This window comes from Procambarus clarkii, chromosome 80, assembly GCF_040958095.1.
Source record: "Procambarus clarkii isolate CNS0578487 chromosome 80, FALCON_Pclarkii_2.0, whole genome shotgun sequence".
Lineage (NCBI taxonomy): Eukaryota > Metazoa > Arthropoda > Malacostraca > Decapoda > Cambaridae > Procambarus > Procambarus clarkii.
In genome coordinates this window covers 17801174-17828863 of record NC_091229.1, presented here as the reverse complement: position 1 = coordinate 17828863, position 27690 = coordinate 17801174, and the positions used below count along the sequence as shown (strand labels likewise).

Here is a 27690-nt window from a genome sequence, read left to right as displayed (position 1 = left end):
AACCTACTCATGAAACACTCCCCAGACACCAAACGGAACGCCTTGAAGAAAACCAACGTCGTCTATGCCTTCACATGCCCGTTTGGGGACTGGAAGCCCCAAAGAACTCGGTATATAGACAAGATAACATCATCTCTTTCTAGGGGATTAACTATGCACAAACAACAGGACTCCAAGGAACATTTAATCTCTTCTCACAACCAGACCATCATTAGAGAAATCTTAACAAGCAACACAGAAATCATCGATAAATACAGCGATAGCAGGAGACTCGACATCAGCGAGGCACTACACATCAAAAAATCAACAGCCAATTAATGCACAACTATATTTTACCCACTTCAAGACCCCGAACCAATATGGAAGCAGCAAGAGGAAATATGGGCCAATAGGCCTTCTGCAGTTACTTCCATTCTTATGTTCTCATACCCATTGTTTTGTGTTGTCTTCTGTACCATATCACCTCACCCAAAACAAGTATAAGTATGAATGTATTTTGTGTGTAAATTAAGTCTTTGAAAATGTAATAAGGAATTACGAAGTGCGTTCAGGTGTCAGACCAGGAATAAAAAGAATGAATTTTGGAGAGTTACTTTATCAATTACCCTCGACAGTGAAGAAAAACGTAAGAAATATTCAGAAGATTCATGTTAGAATTATTAATCTTACCCTTTCGGTCATATTCAACAACATATGTTTACAAGAAAGACTGCTACCAAAATATACTAATTATATATGTATATATTATACATACTGTATACTATATATACTATACTATATACTGTATATATATATTTTTCTTATAATAACTTTTCTCAAAAGGTACTTCATTCACAACTTCTGTTCGAATTGCACCTCTGTAAATGCTTCATCCACAAACTAGAAATACAAATTGCCAACAGAGCAGAATTGCACATTGCACATTGAACAACAGAACTGCCAACAGAACCTAAACTAGGTTTAAATATACAACAAATTCTAATGTATAATAATGTGAATTTGAGAAAATGTCCATTTTGAATACACAAAACTATGTTTCAGCAGTAAAAATAATAATTTTTAAAGAATGTAAGATGCCTACATTACACTGAACACAATAATGTAAAGCCCATCACCAGCTGCAGATTTTGAGCCAACTGTACAAATATTTATTGACAAGACAATTTTCTGAAATAATTGTCACAATTGGAAACAAAATCAACGAAAGCTAAGCAGTTGATACAATTCCTATGTGGATAGCAGCAGTCAGGCTAGACCGCCCAGGTAGTGAATAAAGTGATATCTAAACATGGTAAAGGGAAAATTATGAAAACTGCACATGTAAAAAAAAACAAAAATAATAATAATTTGAGGAGTTAGATGAATCAGTAAACAATATAAGCAGGTCATGCAAGGTATTGCTTGGGAGTGGTTGTTTGTGATGAACAAATCAAGGGAGTAGCCGACACATTGGCTCAAATTGTAAATTCTGGAATTTAAGAGTTCAATTTACAGTACCTTAAAAATGCAAAGACTATACAGTACTACTGGTGGAAGGAAGGTTATCATACAAGACATTAAGTGCTGATGTGGAATGGGTCAAACATTCCAAAGAAAACAGGCACCTGATAAAATTTTTAATTGCAAAGAAACTGTCTATTTTTCAGCTACTGCAACATTCAGGAAGATTTAGTTAGCACATCTGCACAATCCCCTCCCATCCTTTACTCAGATTTACTAATTATTTAGAAACAAAATGTAACCAAAGCATTAACCATAATGCATCTTATTGCTTCCAATTATCTAAAGAAGGCACCAAGCCAGAATAATTAAAATCAAGTAAGCAACCAAAATGCAAACGATTTAATTCCTAAATCTTAATATACCAGTGCTTGTTCGATATAATATACTCGCTTGTTCGAACTTCTGATGCATCACTATCAGCATTTGTATGGCAAGTAAGTGGCCGAGTTATTAGTGTCCAATCTGTGTGTTTTTAAAGAAACAGTATGAAGTTACTTGGCCTCTTTCTGACAGACATATTTCTTCAGTCTCAATTTGGGTTATGTTTTCCTTTTATTTATGGTTGTTTCTTAACTGGCTTTTCATGCCTAATACTGTCGCTGCTTATCATTCGGCATTGGTGGAACCTCTATTGTTAGCAATCTGCAAGTTGTCTTGGGCATTCTTTCACCAACTTGACCATGCTCCTCCCAAGCTGTCCTGGTCGTTTGACCGTGTCCTCGCAATTCTCTCCTCTTCCTTGGTTTACTTCTTCCCATTTGGTCCAGAAATCCACCTTTCCCAAGGTAATGTCACCTTTTCCAAGGTAATGTTTCTGCAGGATTTAGCCTGCAGTCTCAAGTTGGGGTCCTTCATGCTCTTATGGTGCTGGTAGGTGTTTTATTTATCTGCAGCAGACTCCATTTCTGACAAAGAATTAGTTAGTGGACTTCCCAAGAGGTTCTTTAGTAATTGATGCTTGGTTGATTCAGTTGGGGTTATGTCATTTGTTGTGTCCAGTGGCAGCTCTTTGCCACTGCCTTCGTGCCACCAATGCTGCCCAAGTGAATGCTTCGTGGGTTGATCCTGTTTCCTTCGTCCCTTGTTCAGGGGCTTGCATTTCTCAGGTTGTCTCGTGTTATTAAATCTAGTCATCCTACAATTTACCCTCACATCCATGATGTTTGCAAATATGCTGCAGTGACAGTGTTTTCTAATACAGTACTGTATATCCAAGGTTGTTATTCAGGCACAAGGGTTTTGAAGGCTAGGTATTTCATCAAAGTTCCTGGACATAGTTGTTTCTGTGTTACATTGGGCCATGTTTCCTGGCTGCACATCTCTTGCCTTAGTACGTGGGGCATATCTGGAGAGGGTTACAAGTTTTTCTACTTCCCGAGCCCGGAAACTTAGTCCAACAGGCTGTTGTTTCGAGTGGCACACAGGCCCGGTTGGTCTGGCACTTATTGCAGAAATTTATCTAAATACTTCTTGAAGACATCCACCTTTGTTCCAGCAATATTTCTAATGCTTGCTGGGAGAGTATTGAACAGCAGATGGCCTCATTTACAGAGTACCTGTAGTCTCTCCTTCCCCCTAGTAAGTTACTTGTTTTCTTCTCACTGGTTAGTTAGCTTCAAGAAACCACCAAGGAACTCCTCCAGAAAACCAGCTCTGAACACAATGAAACATTGTTCTAGATGGCACCCTGATGGCTCCTTGACACCTTCCCGTCCAGGTAGTTGGTACGTATAGTTTTGAGTGATTTGGTCATTTCGTATGAATTGTTTTGGGAGGAGTTTGGCAGTTTTCAAAGTTTCAGTTCATGTGAACATTGCAGTAGTTTGTAATGCTTTACTGACTTTCTGGATGCTTTCCCAGTTGGGTGATGAAGTGTCACCTGCTCAATGCACCTCTGTGAAGGGGGCCCAGGTTTTGGCTCTGTTCCCTGGTAGGCCAAATGTAACTCCCACAGCTGATGTGATTAATAGATAGGAGCAATGTTAATGAGAAAGCTCCAGCTAGCCACTGTGGATCAACAAAGATTTTATTCCATTCAACACTTTTTTTTTTACCTAATACCTGCTCATGTTTTCATCCAGTTGCAAAACTTGTTTTAATATTTATAGCATCTGGTCAATCATTATAGGATGTGGCAACTTTTCTCTAGCTTCCTATACTATAAGTTTTTTTTTTTTTTGGCAAATATGGACTGCCTTGCAGAACAACCACAAACACTAACAACCCCAAATATTCCTGGGTTAAGAAATATTTATTTCAACTTGAAATTGAACCCGATTTGATACACCAGGTGGATTGGGCGGCCTACAGAAGCACTACCAGAGGAAATGAAGAGGTACTCTAATACTAATGACTCTTTGTCTACGATCATAATATTGCTCCACAAAGTTATGTACGTCTCGCCAATCTCCACATCTGGCCTTACCATATACACTACTTACTCAATTTGTCTTTTTAGGGAAGCTTTCAAGGGCAATTGCTTTACTTGAGTGTAAGCCAAATTAGCAATATAAAATCTTTAACGAAAGATTATGTTCCTTCAAGTGTCTTTAGTACTTAGTAAATATGCAAGGAAAAGATGCAGAGGCCACAATATCGAGAATTTTGTGAATTTTACTTTAATCCATACATATGATTATATTGATAAACAGACAAATGCTACTTCAAAAAAAGTAATACAAAAATGCACAAAGCCCAACTTCATTTTCATCTCGCAAAAAAATGGCTACTATGGAAGTTCATTGACTGGACAACAATCAAATTGGTTTCAAAACCTTCATGAATTTATTTTTAGATAACTTCTGGTATAATTATATATATATATATATATTATATATATATATATATATATATATATATATATATATATATATATATATATATATATATATATATATTACATATATACACACATACATATATATATATATACACATATATATATATACATATATATATACATATATATATACATATATATATACACACACACACAGTAGTTATTTTTATGATGCTTGAGCAGGAGACTTGAGAAATACATCAATAACTTTATTTGTAAAATATCTACATTAAGACACCCAGCCCACAAATCTGGAAACAAATGAATGGACTACGTTTCAGTCCATCCTGGACCGTTATCAAATCGTGTAATGGTCCAGGGTGAACTGAAACATCGTCAATTCTTTTATTTCAAAATAGTGGGTCGAGGAATTTTTAGTCACATTGTGACATTGTCTGCATACCAACAATAACAGTTTTATAAATATGGGGGAAAAATTTATGTTGTAATCGAAGGATGACAGATAACCCATTAATAAAATAATAATTAATCTTATGACCTGGTAAGTTACCACTTCAGTTTTCTTTTCCTTCAAGACATTATTCTAGACATACCTGGGTAAACAGCGAGAGGTATTATTTCCTAATAACTAGCCATGCCATACTGCATTTATTATTTTCCTTCTCTTCTAAAACCTGTTAAGCAAAGAGAAGAGTACAAATACCCACAGTAACCGACTCCTAATCTTAAAAGCTGTGTCATCAAGGGAAAAACATTAAACACACATCCCTTGAATCACACTAACCAGTAGTTACAATGTTGAAAACAAAAGCCAACCATTAATACTGTTGGTTACATTTTTATATAAACCACACAATTAAAAACTTTCATTTGCTCATACTGCAAACTTCACATTCAACGGCAACATTTGAAAGTAAATATAATTTGCTGATCAGAAACTAATTAAAATTGTGCTAAATAATCATACTTTTTGTGAAATAAAAGACTACTTATAACACTATATACAATGGATTCCATTTAATTAATTTCCACTGTTAATAACTTGAAAAAAATTAATTAACCAAATCCAAGTTCAACTGATAATTAAAAATTTTCAAGTGCTCTTCTATATTCACAGCTTCATTCTTCTGGCTCTCCCATAAAAGTTACGGAGATTTTTACCTTCATAGAGCTCAGCGTTGAAAATGATGACGAGAAACAGCAAGTCAAGTAGATTTGATTAAAAGAAAAATTTTGCCCATAAGGGTTCCATCAAATTAACAGATATACAGGGCAAGCTGTTTATACAAAAGTACGCACTGCAAGGTAAAGGTTGGGTAAAGTAGACGAGCAAATCCACAAGGGCCATGATGAGGGTTCGAACCTACGTCCGAGAGGATCACAGACTTGCCTTAATCTACTGTGCCATGACATGGTAAAAAAATTGCAACCGGGATTCCACTGACCTCACACAAATCCTGCAGTCTCTCCGAGACACAAACCAGAATTTTACATAATTTCCCCAGGCACCCGGGCTCTGTCAACAAGCTATCAACAAGCAAGTATAATGAAGTAAGAGCCAAGACGTAGAATAGCTTTCTTAACTGGCTTTACCGGGGGGAATTGTGTAAAATCCTGGTTTGTCTCTCGTAGAGACTGCAGGATCCATGCAAGGTCAGTAGAACTCCCAGTTCCAATTCTTTTACCATGTGGCAGTCGATAAAGGCCCGTCTGGGATCCTCTCGGACGTAGGTTCGAACCCTCATCACGGCCTTTGTGGATTTGTTCATTTGATGCATTACGCTATTGTGATTTCTGTGTGTAAAGCAGATGAGACTATTATTCGTAAGTCACATTGTAGTAATAACTTGCCATGCTTTAATTCAATACCTAAATTTCCTTGATTCTCTTCACTGATGTTGTAGTGTTGATGGCTACACTGTGTTCTACCAAGTGTCCCACGGAACGAGAGGGAAACAGGTGGAGAGAAATACGGAAATACTTGTAAGCAGTGAGAGTAGTGTACAAATGTAATGACCTTCAACCAGAGGTGAAAGCAACCACCAATCTCTGCTTCAATAGGAACTATGCCAGTACTGGAATGTCAGGAGGAATAAATGAATCGGGTACAATAACTTATAGGTGGGGTTCAAGAGCTACATCTTGCTCCCGGTAGATGTAACTAAAAACACACAGCTGGAGCAACACCTGATCAATTTTGAAAATGCTTAACTTATCAGAGAACAAAGCAACATTTTAATCAAATATGTAGAAACTGCAGTCGCCAAGCCATCAAGCACACCAACCCAATTGAACAGAACCAAGGAAATTTCAGTACACTTCTGGCATTTGTATTAGCTCTCCCAAAACTGTACCAATTACTGTACTGTACTAAACTGTACAAAAAATGCAGCTATTTAAAAGTATTTCTACTACATCTAAGGTGCACGACAAAATAGTAAACAAATCAAATGGGCAAAAAATCGCAAACGGCAATTAAGATCACAGAAGGAAATCACCAATAGCCAGCATCTCCTACCTTACCTACCTTGAGGTAGGTAGGGTAGCCTTGCCCTTTCCCCCTTTATCAGCAGCTGGCCCTGTATATCTTACTGTATATATCACTATGCTCTTACAGGCAAAATGTTATCTTTAATTAAAAAGAGTCCACTCTCAGCTTGGAGCTTCCAAATACTAAGTTCATAAAGGAGAGGAGCGACTTCTAACAATGAGGTGGCCCCAAAACAATGAAGACAAGCACAGAAAACAAAGAAAAACAAAAAGACAGTACAGGATAAAAAATCACAATGGGCTTTAAAGAGGAAACAAGAACAAAGAAAAATGTTCAATCAGAGATATCCAAATCCTGTCCTTAAAAACATTTCCAACAATTGAACAGGAATATAAATAATTGACTTAGTGGTGATTACATGATTAACCCTTACACTGCCAAGTTGCAGCTGTTATAGGGGGTTTCCCCATACTCTGGAGTTTTTTATTATAATTTATATATTTGTAGTTACTGTAATGAACATACTATGGAATACAAAGTTAAAGAAAGGATATTTACATTAAGTTTCATCAAAAGAAATGTTGTGCATGTTTGTTGGCTGGCTAGTGTTTGTAAACAACAAACGATCACATGTAAACGAGATTTACATTTAGCTGTCCTTCAGAACACAATTTCTTCTAAGTTCACTCAACAAACTCATAGCATGTTAATAACGTAAGTCAAAATTATTACTCCCACTATTTATTTACCCACCACAAGCTGTGCACAACTTGCCAGCTACCAATTCACATGGAACGCTTAATCTCATTCAGCACAAACTATACGCCACTGGCTGATCAACCCTTCAGGAAACATTTAAACATTGGGTAACTTCTGGCATTAAAAAGAGGACACCAAGACAAATTTAAATGCACATCATTCATATCAGTTTAGAGGAAGTTGTTTTTTTCTAATTACCATCACAACTTATAGCAATGTAAGAATCAAGATGCAACCCTTGGCAAACTATTAGGAATGAATACACTTCTAGAGAGTTAACACACATTCCTGTTCCATCCAAGAATCTGGGAAAAAGAAAGTAGGAAATAAACAATTACCACCAAAATTTGAAAAAAAAAATATATTGAAAAGTGAACCACAAAATGGATGAGCAACCCAACCAATGTCAATACAACTATTCATATCAACAACTATACCATTTTCAAGATAATCTAAGACATCGAATAAAAACTCATTCTAGCTACAGTGGTCTGGTGGTACTGCTAATTGTGCTCTGTTCTGCTAGAAATATAACATCAATGTCATACAAAAAGACGAGCATTCATGATTTCTTATTAATGAAACAAGAACCATCAAGGAAACTCAACTGAACACTCCAAGGAACAAAATGTACACATGCTCCACACATTAAATGACCCAAAACACAAACATACTCATTCAGGTGTGTATATGCGTAAGCACACACATGCATTAGCCTGCATGTATTAAATACATGCCTAATGTTAAATATATATATATACCTCAGTTAGATAATATTGAGAAAAAAAACAAGAAAAGGATGATCTTAAGAATCCCCTATATAAACATTTTAACTTCCTACAATATACACTTCAGTGACAGCCACTTAATGATGTAACATAACTGGTATTATCACCATAATACAACCAGCTATATTTTGCTGAAACCAATAATTTCAAAATCATTAAAAAAAAATCAAATGTCCCATTTGGTATCAACCAGAACTGTGATACAAATACATATTGATTCTAAATATGACCATCTGAATGTTGGCTATACATACCAATTCATGAAATTTAAAATAGAACATTTAATAAAACCTAAATTATTTTATCTCCCTACATGAATACAATGGATATCATAAGAAAATTTGTATTAAAATGTGGCAAATCACTCGGGGTTAGCAGAAACCACTGGCACCAGATCCTGAGTGGCAAAGAATGTACCATATCCACTCACCTGGTGAAGACCCTGTACAGGAGAAAGAAACAAACTTGTTGCCACTTACCTCAAGCGGAGATCACTCACTGCTTAAGCCTTCATGCCCTGTTCTTCTGCCTTGTCTCTCCACGTCTCCCTCTCGGTTTCCTCCCTAAGCCCTGTTGCCATCAGTAGTTACGTGCTTGTACATGCCCTGAGGTGCACAAAAAAATAACTATATATATATATATTGATCAGTCAAGAAAGGATGGCTCACAAAATAAATGTGAAATAATATTAACACTAATCCACCTCTCATCTTGTTCCCTGACTCCCAATCTTTCTCTCTCTCTCCACAAAGCAACACACATGTTGGGTACTCTTTACCCAGCCTAGTAACTTCTCATGATTCCTGCCTGCTTCTCCGTTTTGTGTATTGACTTTTTATGGTTAATAGTATCAAAAGACATTGACAATTTAAAATGGTAAATCTACCTCTACCTAGCTGCCCCTCTCTTGCCCTATCTTGGTAAATGCCTTAGAACTCTGCAGGCTTATAACAAAACTACCCTAGTCTAAATTGAGGCACTCAATAAAATTGTAACTTTAGATTTTTCATGATCACCTTCCCAATTACTTTTTTCAGTACAGCATAGGTATTATGCAGGAAATTCACAAAAGTTACACTGGTCTGTTGTATAGAGTTGCCTATCTGCCTCCTTTTTAATGTTGTACCACATTTTAATTCCTTCAGACTTCTCAAGAGCTCCTGATTTGCTAACCTAGCACAATAGATTCACTAGTTAAAGAGTTACATAGTAGGCCTGCTGCCCCATTCAGTAATCTTAGTCTGGTCCTATTGCCTTGCTGACATTGTAATCAATTAGTTGTTTACTACCACCTCAGTTACTATTATTTAGTCTCATCTTCTGCCACTCATGCCGGGTCTCAACTCTGAATCAAACTTGAAGATTCCTAGTACATCTTGTTTTGGTTCTTCACAAGCTTTCACCTTTAAAGAACTACCATCTTTTATTAATCAGATAGTGTGGTTCTTTGCCATTGTTTTATTACATGCCTAAAACAGATTGATAGGTTTGTACTTTACTATTGATTTTCATATTCTAACTGCAATTGCCCAAGCCATTGCTATTACATTTGTGTGACCTGCTACATCACTTTCAATCTGCCATTGTGCTCCTCTCCAAGCCCTGGTGTACAGTAAAAGCATCTGGCCCTACTTAGTACCTCCATACAGTATTTGTATTGACAGTCTACTGACAAGTTTTCCCAAAACTCATTTCTTTTTCCTTTCCCTCTTGTATGACTGGTTAACCAATGGATTAATCTTTTCCTTCTCACACTTCTTTTTGGAGAATATGTAATTATGAAAAGAAGGCACCAAACCTGGAAGACTATTTAGAACCCTTTGTGCTACAGAACCTTGACATTTATTTGTGACATCAAGTACCCATACATATAATACTGTTGGGCAAACAACACAGCTAGACACATTTCCCACTTCATGTTACAGTAGCAGGCCATGGAGGATAGGTCACAGAGAATAGCATACAATTTGCTCTTCATAATCAATAGGGAATGGGGCTAGGAAGCCAGAGATGGCATATGATAAGAACAAGGCTACTGTGAGAATCAGAAAGAGAAGAACCCAGGAGTAGACCTAACACCATACACACATTATATCTTTTAGTATATTTTGGTAGCAGTCTTTCTTGTAAACATTTGTTGTTGAATATGACCAAAAGGGTAAGATTAATAATTCTAACATAAATCTTCTGAATATTTCTTACGTTTTTCTTCACTGTCGATGGTAACTGAAAAATCAACTCTCCAAAATTCATTCTTTTACATTTTTAGTTTTGGTCTGATGTCTAGAAGCATTTCGTAAGGCTTCTTACATTTTCAAAGACTTAGTTTACACAAAACATACATCATGCTTTTTATTTGTTTTGGGTGAGGTGGATATTAATTGGGTATGAAAGGCATAAGAATGAAAGTAACTGCAGAAGGCCTATTGGCCCATATGTTCTCTTGTTGCTCTTATGTTGGTTCGGGGTCTTGAAGTGGGTAGAATATAGTTATGCGCTTATACATAACATATACATATATACATATACAATATAGTTACGCATAACTATATTCTACCCACATTAAACATAGCTTTGGTTTGTCCTAGAATATGCACCTCCAGCATGGAATCCCAGTCTTGCGAAACAAAAGAAAATAGTGACAATCTGAAGTTTATGAGATTGGTGCCAGAAGTAAGTATTCAAGTTAGTGAGACAAATCAGAAGAGCTCAATCTTACACCACTGGAATAAAGACAGAACATAATAACATACAGTAAATCACCAAGAAACCTACTTAATAATTACCATTCTCCTCCCTATATCTCCTGCGGTCAGGTTCACGACTGCGTGAGCGATGATGTCTGAAAGAAATATAAATCACAGTTACTAGTATATTCTAGAATTCTACTTATAGTAGTTACTGTATTATTTTTGTAACAAGTTCTATAAAAAAAAAACAGCGTTGAATGTAATGAAACGCCATTTTGTGGACGAGTCCCGGAGGCTTCCCGGAGCTATGCAGGCTGATATTTTAATGTCAGACTTTGGCATCAGTTATGTGTATGGAGTTCTGTGGGCCTACCGGGGACCACGAGCCAGAACCTAGCCCCCCCCCCCCCCTCACAGAGGCACAAGGAGCAATGGCCTATAGAAACCCCCGTGTGGTTAGAAGCATTCTATGTCTGCCATCGACCGAGTTAGGCACCCGGAAAGGTAGGAGTCCCACAATAAAGCCCTATTCTGGTGAAAATTGCTACAAAAGGCCGAACAAGTGAATAGAATTCCCCAAACAGAAATGAGCAAATGAGTATTACGTCACACATCGCCGCGTCGCCGTCTGTGCAGCTGGAGGGGGAAGGGGGAGCTCCAGACCCCCGCGCCAGCCATCTGCACCCCAGTTCTGAGGCTGGATATCAAAAACACGTGAAAACCAAGCATATATTTGCATATACTCCTGTAGGGAATTCTATTGTGAACACAATGTTACCAAAATGAAAGACCTAGGACAAGAATTGAGATGTCCAAAATGGAGAGAGTATACACATTTTATTGCTCTTGTGCGGTTCTGGGTAATACGCTCTTACTTTCTCACTTTCTCGCTGGACTTTTGGGCTTTATATGCATTTATTCTTGTAGAGAATTTTATTGTGAACACATTGATACCAAATTGAAAAACCTAGGACGAGAATTGAGGGACAAACGTGAAAGGAGTGTACACATTTTATCGTTCTTATGTGCTCCTGGGTAACACGCACTCATCTTCTCTGTTTGTTGTGGATGGTACGCCATGCTTTTGGACTTTATATGTCTTTAGTCGTGTAGAGAATTCTATTGTGAACACAATGATACCAAATTGAAAAACCTAGGACGAGAATTGAGGTGACAAAATTGAAGAGAGTATACACTTTTCAGAATTACTGCGCGCTCCCGTGAAACGCCGAGGCCCACCCGGGGTAGTGCGGGTCTCGTGCGCGCGATGCGCCAAAGTGTTAATTTCTTATAAGTAGTTCAATGTCAACCAATCTTCTGTGACTAGTTTCACATGAAAAGGGCTGCAACTGTTCCAAGTCACAGCATCGCATCCCAAATAAAATGTCTGATAGAAATCAAACTAGTTTGCATGTATCGCATATTTCTGGCATATTTGGAAATAAGGACCCCTTAAGAAAAATTAGCAGTGCCGAGACAGAGCACGGAGAGAAGATACAATTACAAAAGAACGAGATAGTACCAAAAATCAAGAAGAAGCATGGAAGAGAACCAACGAGTCCTAGAAAGGACTGGAGGTAAGCCTCATTGGAAGACGACAGACGTTCCAACAATACGGGAAGAAGTGACAACCTTTCCAAACTGTTGAGATCCTACAGAAGCAAGCACAAAATCATGAAGGCTATTAAGGCACAGTTGCACCCGAGACCAAGAGTCATGGAGAACCCCGATAAGAGGGGAACCTGACCCCAACATGACAGAGAAGTCCTGTCCCAGAGAAGAAGGGCAAGAAAACGGAGAAGAGTACCCACCGATAGGACGGAACCGACGGACCCAAAGGGACAAGGAACCGAACCCGGGGAGAGGCCAATGCCCAAAAACTCGTACGCAGAGGGGGGGAAAGGAAAAACCCCACTCCCCATAACCGCAAGCCCCGCTCAGAGGGCAGAAAATCCCGGCGGGGACCAATGGGTCCTGAGGCCCCCAAGTCAGCCCCTCCCCTGCCCTGGGAACCTGCACAGCAGGCCCCGGGGCCGAGCTGTCCCCCCAAAGCCCCAGCCTCACAAGAAAAAGCCGGAGCAACCGGAAAATTACTAAGGAAGAGAGCCCACTGGCAGACTCAACACGGCAGGAGGAACAGGCTCGAATGCCTCCGTCACTACCCCAGAAGGAGAAATCCCCAAGACCGTTCGAGTCTCAAGACCACCGAAGCCCTGCCCCGACCCCGAACCCACAGGCAGTATGGATCCGGACGCAGGGAGAAAGGGGGGGGGGGGGCAGGACCAGAAGAAATCACAACAGGGAAAAGACAAGGGGGTGCAGACAGAAACAAAACCGAAGCAACCAACACCCCTAAACCCCGTCACAACAACCAAAATGGGACAGCATCGGGGCTTCCGGGGAGCAAACAACCTAGCACGTTGCAACCACCCGTACCCAACGTGCAACGCCTGTGCTGCCTGCACCTGCCTAGTCAGCATAAGACTGGGGTAACAGTCACAAACAAACAAAACTTGCAGGACTCCACGTCGAAGGTGCCACCGACCCCACAGGCAGCAGACAGAGGCAAAAACAATGAGTCACCCTGAGACAAGGGGACAGAGCTCGACCCTCAAACTCGTACAAAGCGAGGGGGGACTCGAGTCACATCCATCGGACCCACTCGCCCCCATGGAAATTCCAAGGTCCTGAGATGGAATTCACACTCAGGGAAGCCCAGGCAGGGTACTGCTAACCGGCACCCAAGTATACCAAACAACTTTCTAAGAACTGAACCCCCGGGATGTGTACAGTCATGGGGCCCAAGCAGGGGGAACCACCGGAAGAAGGAGAGTACTCAGTACACAGGGGGCAATAACCAAGGCAGACCCCCTATCAGGCAGGCAAACAAAAAAGAAAGATAAAAAAAATGCAAGAGGACAGCATACCCAGGCGGAACAGAGTCGGCCGCTATGATGGGTGAAAACAAGCTGCGCAGTACCCTGCACCCCTACCAGTGCAAACTGTCCCCTACCCAGGCGAACAAGGGAGACAGAACACCCTAGCACACAATGGCACGCCGAAAACAAAGCAGTAAACGGCCTAGCAGAAGCAGAACGCAAGTAACTTGTAGAAGGTGGCCCCAAGTCCCAAGGGCAGTACTTAGTGGGCACCTAGGGAAGGAAACCCTAGGAGCATGCAGCCCGAGTACTGAAGAATTACTCCTGGCTCACGCCCCACCTAGAAGACAGTCACCACACACAAGGCACAGTGCTGAAATAACCACTTGAGCCAGAGCACACAACCATTGCCTATAACATCAGCCTCAGAACTGAGGTGTGGATAGCCAGTGCAGGGGTTTGGGGCTTCCCTTTTCCCCTCCCAGGGAGGGGGGAGCTGCGCAGCCAGCAGTGCGGCAACGTCATACTCATTATGTTTTCAGAAATGAGCAAACATCTTACAAACGCGTTAAAAAATCTTCAGGCAATCCTTAATTTGAGCTAACACTGCACTAAATTATTAATTACCTGCTCTAATTTCTTGTCTTTCACTTCCAGTTAAGTACATAACTTGCAATATTAAATTTGTTGTAATGTTTTGGCTAAATCCAAAATTACAGCAGTTACAAGTGACAAAAATATTACTAAACATCCAATCAATATTGATATGATTTTATACTGTAATTAAAATCTAAAAATACCCCAAACTTGTCAGATCAATTACTTTATTTTTTGTAGTATATTTGCACTTCAAGCACAGTATTTAAATGAATTAATTTCATTGTTATTCAATGTAAAATAAGTTTGTCACTTACTGAACAAAATTTATCAAATTCACAGGCATAATACAAAACTCACCTGTCCCTCTCCCTGTCTCGTCTATCTCTGTCCTTGGAGTGAGAGCTTCTGTAACTCCTTTCTCTACTGCGTGAATGTCTGCGGTCTCTGCTATTTGAACACCTTCTGTCCCTGTTGTCACGATCGCGGTCTCGGTCTCGGTCCCGATCCCGATCCCTCATTCTTTCACGATCCCTGTCTCGACTTAGCTCTCTTCTTTCTCTATCCCGGCTATAAAAAAAAAAAAAGAAACATGCAATTTGCTGCAGGATATAGTGCAACATGTCAATAATAATCATTCGAATCTTGCCAGAGTTTAAACGTAATTTTGTACACCTTCTCCTAAGGTGTACAAAAACCACGAACCAGCGTAAAGGTTCGTAAGGGTAAAGAAAAACAAAAATATACAAGCATCAGTAGTTGCCATTTAGTAAGAATCCTTACTTGTTTAAATGAGGAAGTAAGAACATAGGAATAGAGGAAACTGCAGAAGGACTATTGGTCCATGTAATACAGCAGCTATTTATATCTAACCAAACGTATTCATGTGTGCCTAAAACACACTTGATACAATCTATTAACTCATGTCTAAGGAAAATCAGTTCTAAAGCTGATTATTCTCCTACTGGGAAGCATTAACCAACAAGCAACAGCCTAAGACAAAGCTGTAAGTGCGAAGGTTCATCAAAAGGTATAAAATAAGAATGCGATCGTTACCTCATGCGTTTCCTTTCCTCTTCTTTTTTCCGTCTATCGTCTCTTTCTTTTTCCTTTCTCTTCTCCTCTTCTATCAATGCCATGTGTCTCTCCTCTCGTTCCTTTTCACGAAGCAACTCTCGCTCGGTTCTTGCCTTCTCTCGACTCTGTTCAATTGCATACGATTACAAAATTGTATTTCAAAACTGTTCTCATACCATTTTAATATAACACAAACAATCTGAAATGTCAATGCAATACATCAAACCTAAACAACGTCTAAACAATTTTGTTTACAAATCATGACCATACATTAACATTAACATGTTACACAGTTGGCACAGGCACTACATATTTATGAATTTCTTTAAATAATCTTTGCATCTGATAGCCATATTGAGTTGGTTAAATAGTTAATATCGTCACACATCCGATGAATTACGCTTCACTAAATACTTGATATTTCTTTTTTAAGAATGTTGGCCATCACTTTAAACCACAAAGCTCTAGGCAGTATCCAAATATAAAATGTACATTAAATTCATATTAATGAACTCTCGGGTAACATTGCCATAAAATACACCAATAAGTGAAGTTAATGTTTCATGCAGACAAAAAACTTTTACCTCCCTTTTGGGCACTTTGAGCATATTTGTTAATATTCTCTATTTAGAAGGGGGGAAGAGTAGTAATAGCGCTTTGAGATAAAATTGAAAACTTTCTTAAAAATTCTAATATGTATAACCTGTATTATTGGTATTTATAATACCAATAATTTATAATAAATGATTTTAATTTGTGCTTTATAGGCAGGTAGGTATTTTTTTTTCTATCTTGAGGCCAAGCACTAACTTTACATCATTCAATACAATTTATACTCAATCTTCACTACCCCCTATGACATATGCAGAAAGTTGGCTATTTGATGCTTAATAAGGCAGAGGCTCAATTAACTTGCTGTAGGTCAACTGAAATTTTATATTAAAGTTCATAACAGAATATGGTCTTGCACTTTTCAACACATTCCCTCTAAACATTAAGAGGCATAATTATCTGACCTCTCAAGGAGTTCAATAGAGGATCAACTGGGCTACAATTCATACATTATATGCTGTCAGCAGTTGTATCCAACAGCCTGGTTGACCAGACCATCACCAACATAACCTGCATGTTAGCCATAAACATCACAACATTTTGGATGTTTACACTAATGGTAAGACAAATTATACCAAATTTAACCCCAATCTGAATTCATTCCAACCTTAAGCAACATTTGATGTACTATTCATTTAGGATTAGAGTTCGTAAATTCTCAGGTTCACTCCAGATGAGCACATGCAGATTCTCCCTGTATTAGAGATTTGAGTCAGTTTACATTTGACCTCTTATACATTAAACATCAATGCAATCCAAAGTAAACCATAACCATTTGTTATAACTAGTTCCCAGACAACTTGTATAATTGTAAAGAGCAATTCTTCATCATAGAACAGGAATACTGAAGAAATATATAGAAAAAGGCTGTCAACCACTGGTTTCATCTTCAAATATGCTTTCCATATCAGGAAAGTCCGTGCCATGCGAAAAAGTTACCACCCACTGACTAATAACGTGCCTAACACTTTTTGCAAAGTGAGCAACTTTGTATATAAATACAAAACATGGAGCACTTCAAAACAAATGAATCAAATGGATGGCTTCAATCAGCTGGCAGCTGTTACCTTGAACACTGCTACAAATGTACAAAAAATAAACCACGATAAAAAAGTAGAGATGTGCAGCAACGGCAGTACCTGAATTAACAGGACTAAGAACGCAGTCAGGTTAAGGGAACACAACGTAACAACGTTAGAAACGAGAAAAAGCAGAGGCAATTTGATCATAATGTAATAGATATTAAAAAGAAGAGACATCATGAACATGGCGAGCTTTTTCATACCTAGATAAAATATGATGCATGGACATCAGTGGAAATTGAAAATAATCAAGACAGATACTTGAGGAAATACTCATATTCAATGTGGGTGGTCTACAAGTAGACAGCTATAAATGTGATGCAATCCTAAATCCCTTACTATAAAAGTAAACATAATACAGAACAAATGTTGAAAGGGATTTAAAACCATACCAGGCACAAAAATTAGGAGACAGAGCATAAAATGCTGCTACTCATTCCCTAAAGTCCCTGATAAGTAAGCATCCTTAAGTGAAGATCCCTTTGCATACATCCCACATGTCAAAAGTGCTTATTTGTTTAGTGTTTTATTTATTTGTTTAGTGTTTATTGTCCACTACCACAAATTCTTTTTGCACTCATCTAACATTTCTCACTCAACTTTTCAACTTTTATTCTTTTACCTCTTAGATCCTAAATACCTAAATAAATACCTTTTTCACCACTTATGCAAAGTTGTTCCAACTAGTTTCAGACCTCAACCCAGCTCAAGGCTCACTCTCCATCGTTTGACATATTGGATGGCCAGATTGTGTCCCTTGCAGATACTGTACCATCAATCCAAGAAAATAGTAAATCAACCTTAGAGCATTTCATTTTGCAGCCCTGCTCTTGGCTCTGAAGATGTCATGTCACATCAGTGTCTGACCAACAGAAAACACAGCTAGACGACCACTGCCAGGTAATGACTGGCATCATAGATAAGACAAGAGCAGATGGACAATCGTGTGCTACTGTACTAGTTGGTGACATTGACAACGATGATGACACTGATAGTGCATCACATTGCAGCCAATGTACCCAAGGAGGAAGGAGCTAAATATACCTGAGCAAGGCTGCAGTTAGCAGGTGTGGATTCCCTGGAGTGGTGGAAGCATGCTTAAAATCGGCTGCCAAGCATGACTGAAGTTGAGAGGATGGTTCTGTGTATTCCGGTGATCTCTGAGCATGTGTTTTCTGCCACCGGGCAAACCAGCAACCCGAGTTCGCCTGAATCCAGCCACTCGCAATATGATGCTCTTCATACACACTGCAGGTGCATCACACCATTCTATGATGTCAATTGGGAAGCTATTTAACATGAATATCCATAATCATTTGATATTTATAGCTACTTTACCACTAAACTGAGGAAATTAAAAAATTTCTTGTTCATCATTTTGAGGCTATCTGGTTGTAAACATTACACCTACAGTACATATTTTTTTCCTGAGCATCATTATATTAAAATGAGTGACTACTAAAAGATACAAGTGCCATCTCACTTTAACATGTCACCCTTATACATAATTGCCTATTTAATATGAACCCTTCCAGTAGTATATTAGAGTAACAAACTAGTGTAAAGAGGGACTATTAGCCCATGGTTAAGACAACTGTCACGATAAAGCACTTAGCCAGTATGACCATAACACGTGAGAAGGGATACCAGACAAGGAGCCGGGATACAGGACAGAGTCAAGGAACAGTACCCATCCAGTGGAAACATCAGGGATTTAAACATCGGCCCTACAATAAGCAGTCACTGAACGAACGTGTATATCCAACGCGCACACAAAACCCTTTTAACCATTTATAAATTACAGCAAATACTACTATTAGAAATTTATAAAAATAGTCAAGTTATTGAATGATAATAGTATCATAACCAATTAAAGATACTGTACTCTTACTCATCACAAAGAAAACAAAACAGACAGTTAATTCTTCTATGTCTAATAAACAAAATATGACATTCCATTTCTAAAGACAATGCAATGTTCTGAGAAAAAAATACTAAAAAATTATCCCTTAGTCACAAATAGTGTCACCAACAAATTTTTACAAACTCTCAACTGACAAGACAATTGGTCCCAACTCTGAAGACTAACCCAAAGGTAACCAACTGCTTTCAGTTTGAAACCCAGCATATATCTGAAAGAATCAAGAGTAAAAACTAAATGCAAACCTGAAACTGCCAGTGACAATCTCAATCCATGTCCTTATCGAAACCTTTGGATTTTAGCTAGAGTGGTCTAGTCAACACAAGCAACCATAAACTTAGAATGCTAAATGGAAGGAAAACACATTTTTAGCAGTTTCTCCTCCCATACCCAAACATATTAATTCTTTCTAAAACAAGCAAATAATTCATATTAATATCAAATACATAATAGAACTCTTACATCTCTAATCTCCTGGATGGCTTGACGGAGCTTAGCAAATCCAACATGCTGTTTGCCAGTCAGATGGTCATCAATCCGCTGTTGAGCATCGCCAACAATGAGAAATGCACCACATACTTCACACACCTCCATCTGTTTCTCCTGAGACGCTGCCATCTCTGCAGCCTGACGGAAATAAAAACTCGTATAAAAAAAAATTATGCCAGCACATCTTATGATACAAACATTATGAAATCCTTAAAATTTAAATATTTAAAGTTTTACTTACAAATAAGCTGCTCATTATAATGGTTTTAGAAGAGATTGTGTCTATAATTCTAGCTCTAGTATTGATGACTGAGGTTGCTGCAGTGTTTTAGCAATTATCTCTCGGCAACTAGAGAACATTTTTTAAGTTCCAGCTCTGTCCTTCATGGCATTTTTTTTTGTACCAGATACATTTTTAAATCACTTCGATATTTAGCTACTGGGTCATATTAGCTCTTAATGGTGTGGTTATGGTGGTGTTTGTAGTGATGTATGTTTCAAGCATTTACCCATATGTACAAAGAGAGAGTTTGAGGGTCCTGCCTTACAGATACTGTGCATGGCACTTTTATATTTAACAACATTCTAATGCTTTATTATACTTAAATCTTTCAGTTGTAAATTGAGGTAACTTATATGGGTGTTTCAGGTGCATTCAATTTGTTTACCACTTTTCACTACAACAATGTATGAGACTTTTTTGTTTCACTAACTCATTTATGCTTCTAACTTACAACTGTCAATCCTTCTTTTACTTTCCATCATCTGGAAGAGAGTTTTTCTCTGCATTATTTATCTGGGTATCTTACACAGACACAACTAAGTAACTTCTTTTCTCATATGGCCAAGATGCATTCTCAACCTGTCCTTACAGCCAAATCTTTGGCACTAATCTTGAAGCACATCACTACACCACCGGAATTTTTCTTGTGCATTACATGACCTTGCCTGATGCATACTTAAAGGTACCCAACCATAACAAAATTTAATCTTTTGCAGCAAAAACATAACTTGTGGGAAAAGCCATGACACCAAAAGCAAAGTTAAAATAGCTAAAATAACACAATGCGAACCCCTACTACAAGCTCCTGAAACTGAAGAACATATCGTCCGTGCAAGCTAACTGGCTAATATCTACAAATCCCTCAACTGTTAGTCAATGGTCCTTACTAACACTAGGCATTTAAAAGTCCAAGGTGCCAGGCAGAGAGTAAGGGTCGGGTGTGAGCCGACCTGCCACACTTTCATAGGCAGTCAAGTAGCTTAAAAAGATTTGTTTTGGTTTGCTTGGCAAGTTTAAAAAACAAAAAAAAAATAAAAAATTTGGAGCAACTTAGGGCATTTTGAGTTATTTAAATTTTTTAAGGCAACATGCCTCAGCTTGAGTAGATCTCTGATCCTGAATTGCTCCTCACCTCATTGAGTGAACAATATTACTCTAAGCACAAAAGCCATTGTTTCCAGTAAGCAATGTCTTCTGAACACCTGACATTTCATTGCCCTGTTATAATAGCTTAAGGGTAAGGTAAAGGAGCCACTGAGGCAAGGGGCCCCATACAAATAATTCACATAATTCCAATACAGTATCACCCTCTATATGAGCTACCTGCAGAGCCTGACTGGATATCACCCTCACCAGACTGGATATATTCAGTGATATCACACTAGAATTGGCCTCCTGGGAACTCTACAACCCTTTATCAAAAATGGTCTTTTACCATACAATATAATTATAACATCAAAAGTTTCTAGCCGATATAAAAAGGCATTCCAGACATTGCACGGGAACTACAAAAATATATAATCATGAAAATTATAAGGTATTGATACTGAGTATACCTCCTCATGCTCATAGAATCAAAAACATTCAATAAATAAAATAATTTTACCTGATGCCACACAGAGTTCTCGCTGCTGCGGCGAAGTTGATCTCTTTCTTCCCGCAGCTGATCACACAGTTTAAGTAGACCTTGTGCTTCTTCAACATTGCCTTCACATCCCAAACGCTCGGCTTCACTAACCAATCCTGTTATTCTCTCAGAAAGCAATTCCAGTTGCTCATCAACCCGTCCATCACCAGTGGTGCTACTATCCTGCAAAATATAATTCCAAACCTTAACACTGTACTAATATTCTTGGAAAAACTAGAAAACTTTTGAAGATTCAAGAAATGTTCTAGCAACATATAGGTATATACCATAATTAAATGCACAGTATTTAATAAAATATATTATAATTACTGTATATAAAACTTTTAACTTTGATAATATTAACTCACAAATCTTACCAATGCATCCTTAACAGATAGAGAAAGTCGTTGTTTTCCTTTTCTAATTCTTTTATCTACATCTGTAAGCATAGATTCTGCATATCTGACAAACTCATCTTCAAAGGCCGAGCGGCGGTAGGAATTGGACGATTCAAACTCGCGCTTAAGGTCCTCATCGTGTATTGTCTGAAAAAAATAACAACCGATAGATATAACAATCCACATTGAACCAGCTAAAATAAAACACATCATGTTACTGTACTGTACATACAAAGTTAATTACACATACTAGCAATTTAAACCTAATAAAATTTTGAAGGCAGCAAATGCCTGTCTAAAGGTACCTTTAATTTCCTGGCCACTAACAATCCCTTATGGAGTACAGAGGTAAAAATCCATATATTGTACAAAAAATACCAAATGCTGGTACTTTCCATGTATAAATTGCATAGTCCAAAACAGTTCACACAATAAAGTTGATAGACTAAAAAGTAACATCTTTAAAACATTTGGAAAAATTGTGCAAATACTAGGTTACAACCTACATAGTTAAAAGTTACACTATGAATATAAATTTATATACTGCACAAACGATTATACAGTATAATCGTAAGTCGACAGGAAAAAACACCTTTCCGAGTCACAAAGTTTAGGTAGTAATGGTGAGAAACAACTAAGCCGATATGACTATACAGTCCTGGGGCCAGATTCATGAAGCAGTTACGCAAGTACTGTACTTACGAACGTGTACATCTTTCCTCAATCTTAGACGGCTTTGGTTATATTTATTAAAAATGTTTACAAGCATGAAAACTTCCCAATAAACTGTTGTTATTGTTATAAACAGCCTCCTGGTGCTTTGGAAGCTCGTTAACTGTTTAATAATTGTAAACAAAGCCGCCAAAGATTAAGAAAAGATGTACAGGTTCGTAAGTGCTTGCATAACTGCTTCGTGAATCAGGCCCCTGGTATATAACACCTGGAAGGGATACAGAGACAAGGAGTGGGGAAGCGAGAACCGTGTGAAAGAATAATATCAAATCAATTGGACCATTAGAGATTGAACACTGACCCCAGCAAGAACAAAGGCTGTCACTTTACTTGACCAGCAGCCTAAAGAATGTCCTCAGATAAATATTGTCAAGATAAATTTGAAAAAAGCAGAAGAGTTCCTACTGCTCAAATATGACTTGGCTACAATTATCCCAGGCAGTTCAGCTTGTGTGCAGAAAGAAAGCAACACACACACACACCAAAGCATTTTACCTTGCACTGTGAAAATTTTGTCGTTTAGATAAATCGAAACTTATGTTACATAAATAAGCAACCCACTTCATTGCTAATGATATCTGAAATTAATGCACTGTATCTATATTTCACTCTAGTAGATGAAGGAAAATATGTGATAAAAGTACAAGTTTTGTGGCTAAAAGTCATTAGCAGCATCGCTTGTTACCCTGCAATATTTATAATAATTTTGTTAAGTATTACCAAGCAGATTTAGCCGTGTTCTGTTACTAGCTGTCATTATAATTACCATATTAGTAAGTTGAATTTTGAAATCAAATGTCTGATTAAGACCTTTTGTACCCTCTAATACTGTTGCACTACTGTTCACAGCGTGAGTATGGGTTGCACAATAAATGTATTGCCACTAGCAACATCCAAATCAAACAGACTTATAATTTGTGCCTTTTTTTGGGATTGTGTGTTCATATGACATGATCGTGCAGTTAGGCAGGACAACATTCTGGCTCCTGCACCAAAGGTTACTTTTCAAGCAGCCTCTGCTGGTTCATTAAGGTGTTGGTGAGGGACACTGAAGAAGTGTGTGTCCAGTTCAGGATGATTTAAGAGAATACCTTTCCTTAACTTAAAACTCTTGGAATCCTTCTGTCATTACAATGTGCTCGAATTGTAAAATGCATTGGTTTTGTAAACTATCTTGTCATGCTCACTATGATTGTAGGACTTTTAATTAACATTCATTAAGGGTTCATAAATCTAAACTATATGGAAGTGGTGAGTGCTGGTAGCAAAGCAGCATAACAGTTAAGAAAATCTCTCTCTCTTGGCATTCACCTGTAATGCCGAGAGTAGGTTTGGAAGGCCTTTTAGCTTTTATGAAGCATCTTCTGTTAATCATCCTAATCTTCTCCAACAGCCTCAAGGCATCATAATGGCCCTACAGTGACAATGACAAGTTCTCTGCAGTGCAGATCTCAGAATAGCAGTTGTGACCACATAATCCTATCATCTCAACACAAGATTTTACCAAAGATAGCAGCTGAATGGAATAGATTAGAAAAATAAAATATAATGCTGAAATATATGCATCCAAAGACAAAGATGCTCCAGAGTGTCAGCACTGTTTCTTGTCAGCATTTCTAAGTAAAATCACCAACCCCCCAAATGATCAATTTATGTAACTTTTAATAAAGTGCAACAAAATCAAGAAGATTTAACAAGTGCTCCCCCTTACTTACTTTCTCACATGGACCAAGATCTGATTTGGTATTTGTAAAGAGGTCATGTGGACAGAACTTCACCAAGAAGTGGCGGCACACCTGTAAAGAGAACATAGGAAAGTAAAACAGAAAATAAGAAATTCCTTTACAATAAATAATTAAATATCAATGCTCATTTCGGGACCAAAAAATGCCTTGAAGTGTGGGAATATCATAGCACAAGAATATTTTTTATTCCCCAAACACTGGTAGCATAGTACTGTATTACCTTGCAAGTTAAGTTAGGCAAGAGCCAAACAATTTCTATATGACATTTTTTTACAGTTTTAGATACCTATTACCTAAACACTACTCCAAAGCATTGAACAGCCTTACCAACATTCTTTGGTTTAACCAGTAAATTTGTCTGCAGTACTAAATAGGCATGTTAATATTTACTGAAGCACAATTACAATTACAGTACAGTAAATAGCGCAACAGTGGGCAACTAGTCAACATGAGATCGTAACACCCACCCTCTGATGTTGTCAACAGACGTCAACGTTCTGACGTCGACTAACAAGTTCCATAATTGCACCCCCATTGCTAGATGGATGCTCAATACCTTTTCTAGGAACTTAACACATTAACTAATAGCACAAAACCTTACCCACCGGGGTATGGTTAAATTACATGCTTTTGCCAGTTCGACAAAGCATGTTTATCCACATTGTAGAAACCCGTACCCATATACAGGTCAGCATGTATTAGCTTAGGTTACGCTGCGTTACTATCGGATGGATTGGGTAAGTTTAGAGACGTTTTAAGAACGGTTGGCAAACAGTCTGGGGTATAATAATTTAATAATTCATTGTACCAGGGGACAGGCAACCAGTTTATACAGTACATGGTAGGTTTATACCGAGGTCAGGTCGAATTACTGAGCCTCCCCAGGATGCAACCCCACAACATGTTAACTCCTGGGTACCTATTAACTGCTAGATGGACAGGGGCCGTAGGTGATAGACGCCCCCAGCCATTTCTGTCCCGCCCAGGATTCGAACCCGGAATTCTCGACCATGTCGAGAACGAACCCAACCGTACTGCCGGGACCCCAGGTGTGATGCGACTTGAATCCTGCCCACACACTGGTCCTATGAAACTGAATCCTGTCCAAACTGCACTGCTCTCAGGAGTGACCATTGCCTGTGAGAAGGAAGTGACTAGCAATGAAGTCTGAGTGTTAAAGAGTGAACAATCCTACTCTTGAGGACAAGATTGCAAATGGAACAGACCTCCCTGTCCACCATGCCAACAGCTATGCCACTATTATTAATAATGCAACAGATACAACAATGCTAGTATAGACGAGCCTGAAAATGCCGAACTTTATTTCCCCATGTTACCGATAGCGGGTACCTTCCCCCATGTTACCGATAGCGGGTACCTTCCCCCATGTTACCGATAGCGGGTACCTTCCCCCATGTTACCGATAGCGGGTACCTTCCCCCATGTTACCGATAGCGGGTACCTTCCCCCATGTTACCGATAGCGGGTACCTTCCCCCATGTTACCGATAGCGGGTACCTTCCCCCATGTTACCGATAGCGGGTACCTTCCCCCATGTTACCGATAGCGGGTACCTTCCCCCATGTTACCGATAGCGGGTACCTTCCCCCATGTTACCGATAGCGGGTACCTTCCCCCATGTTACCGATAGCGGGTACCTTCCCCCATGTTACCGATAGCGGGTACCTTCCTCCATGTTACCGATAGTGGGTACCTTCCCCCATGTTACCGATAGCGGGTACCTTCCCCCATGTTACCGATAGCGGGTACCTTCCCCCATGTTACCGATAGCGGGTACCTTCCCCCATGTTACCGATAGCGGGTACCTTCCCCCATGTTACCGATAGCGGGTACCTTCCCCCATGTTACCGATAGCGGGTACCTTCCCCCATGTTACCGATAGCGGGTACCTTCCCCCCATGTTACCGATAGCGGGTACCTTCCCCCCATGTTACCGATAGCGGGTACCTTCCCCCATGTTACCGATAGCGGGTACCTTCCCCCCATGTTACCGATAGCGGGTACCTTCCCCCACCACCCCTCTCCACAACCACCCAGTGTACCCCATACATGTCCCCCATACTAACAATACCACACTGCATGTCTACGAAGTACATGAGCAAAACATGCCACAAAATCGGACTCAACATTGCCCATTTATTCCCATGTTAGCGCCCCATTCCTAGAGTCATAAACAAGGATAGTGCCTCACTTCTGGTGAATCCCAGCTGAGTGACTGATTCCTCTCCTCGGGAAGGACATTCCTGGCCCTTCCCATTAGCTCGTCGAGGAGCGCCGCGGCCGCTTGCGTCGCCATCTTGACCACACATGGACCCTAGAGTGCTGGAACCTCCCACCCTCCCTCGCCCTATCGCATTAGCCTCTATTAAAGCAAACTAAACACTTTCTTTCTGCAGGTAATCAACATATGCTGCACTTTTTAATTAGTAAGTAATTTTGAAGTAATGTTTATTGCTCGAATATTGTGTGATAATGGAAATTTTGGGCTCCAGCAACGACCAGGCCCACAGTGTGGTGAGAGCAACATCTCCCTTAAGTCATCTAAAAAGATATGGCCAGATAGATATGTATTTTTGTTATCGTTTATATAATAAATGATCTAAACTAACTTTATGCTAGACTTAAACTATACAATATTTAATTAACAATAATCAGTATCGTGACTGTCATGCACGCACTGGCAGCCTTTTCTGAGCGGTTAAGCTAACCAGACTAGCTACTGTATACTGAATTATCATAAGGAAAATATAGTTTATTTTTATCCCATGAGTGGGACTCAGCCAGAGCAGAAATGCTATGTAATCAAGGGTCCCAAACTGTGGAATGTCCTCCCAAATGTAATTAAAAGCTGTACATCTCTCAACCAGTTAAAAATGAGATTAATTAAGAAATATATTCTTAACAAATTATGGTGAAATTGTTGCATTATCATGTAACAAATTTTACTTACATTACCCAACTGACAAGGATATTTATCTGGATTTACCTTAGGACTACTGTCATGATTTTATCGAGCTGCGTTTTGAAATTCAGTTGTGTTTAGGAATTTACGTCTTCTGCGGGTAAGGGGTTCCATGGGTTTATAATCCTATGGGTGAAAAAAATAACTGTTTCCTCTCCTACATTGTGGCTTGTTGAGCTAAATAAACGTTGCTCCTTGTTAGTGTTAAGTGTTACAGCTAACCATTTAAATAAG

At 38.9% G+C, this 27690-nt stretch overlaps 1 protein-coding gene across 2 annotated transcripts in view; it reads right to left on the bottom strand.

Moving 5' to 3' along the window:
- The window catches only part of LOC123746369 (luc7-like protein 3), a 35553-nt gene extending 8715 nt beyond the window's left edge, over positions 1-26838 (bottom strand). The window contains exons 1-9 of one of the 2 annotated variants that reach the window (XM_045727865.2): positions 26686-26838; positions 24444-24524; positions 21976-22143; positions 21578-21781; positions 19662-19826; positions 15564-15709; positions 14868-15077; positions 11117-11183; positions 8821-8946 (exon numbers count right to left, since the gene is read on the bottom strand). In XM_045727865.2, the coding sequence (XP_045583821.1) occupies positions 11117-11183; positions 14868-15077; positions 15564-15709; positions 19662-19826; positions 21578-21781; positions 21976-22143; positions 24444-24524; positions 26686-26790 (1146 nt within the window). In that variant the 5' untranslated portion in view covers positions 26791-26838 and the 3' untranslated portion in view covers positions 8821-8946. The remainder of the gene's footprint in view (positions 1-8820; positions 8947-11116; positions 11184-14867; positions 15078-15563; positions 15710-19661; positions 19827-21577; positions 21782-21975; positions 22144-24443; positions 24525-26685) is intronic. The other variant, XM_045727863.2, reaches the window with a different exon arrangement.
- Between the last annotated feature and the right edge of the window lie 852 nt (positions 26839-27690).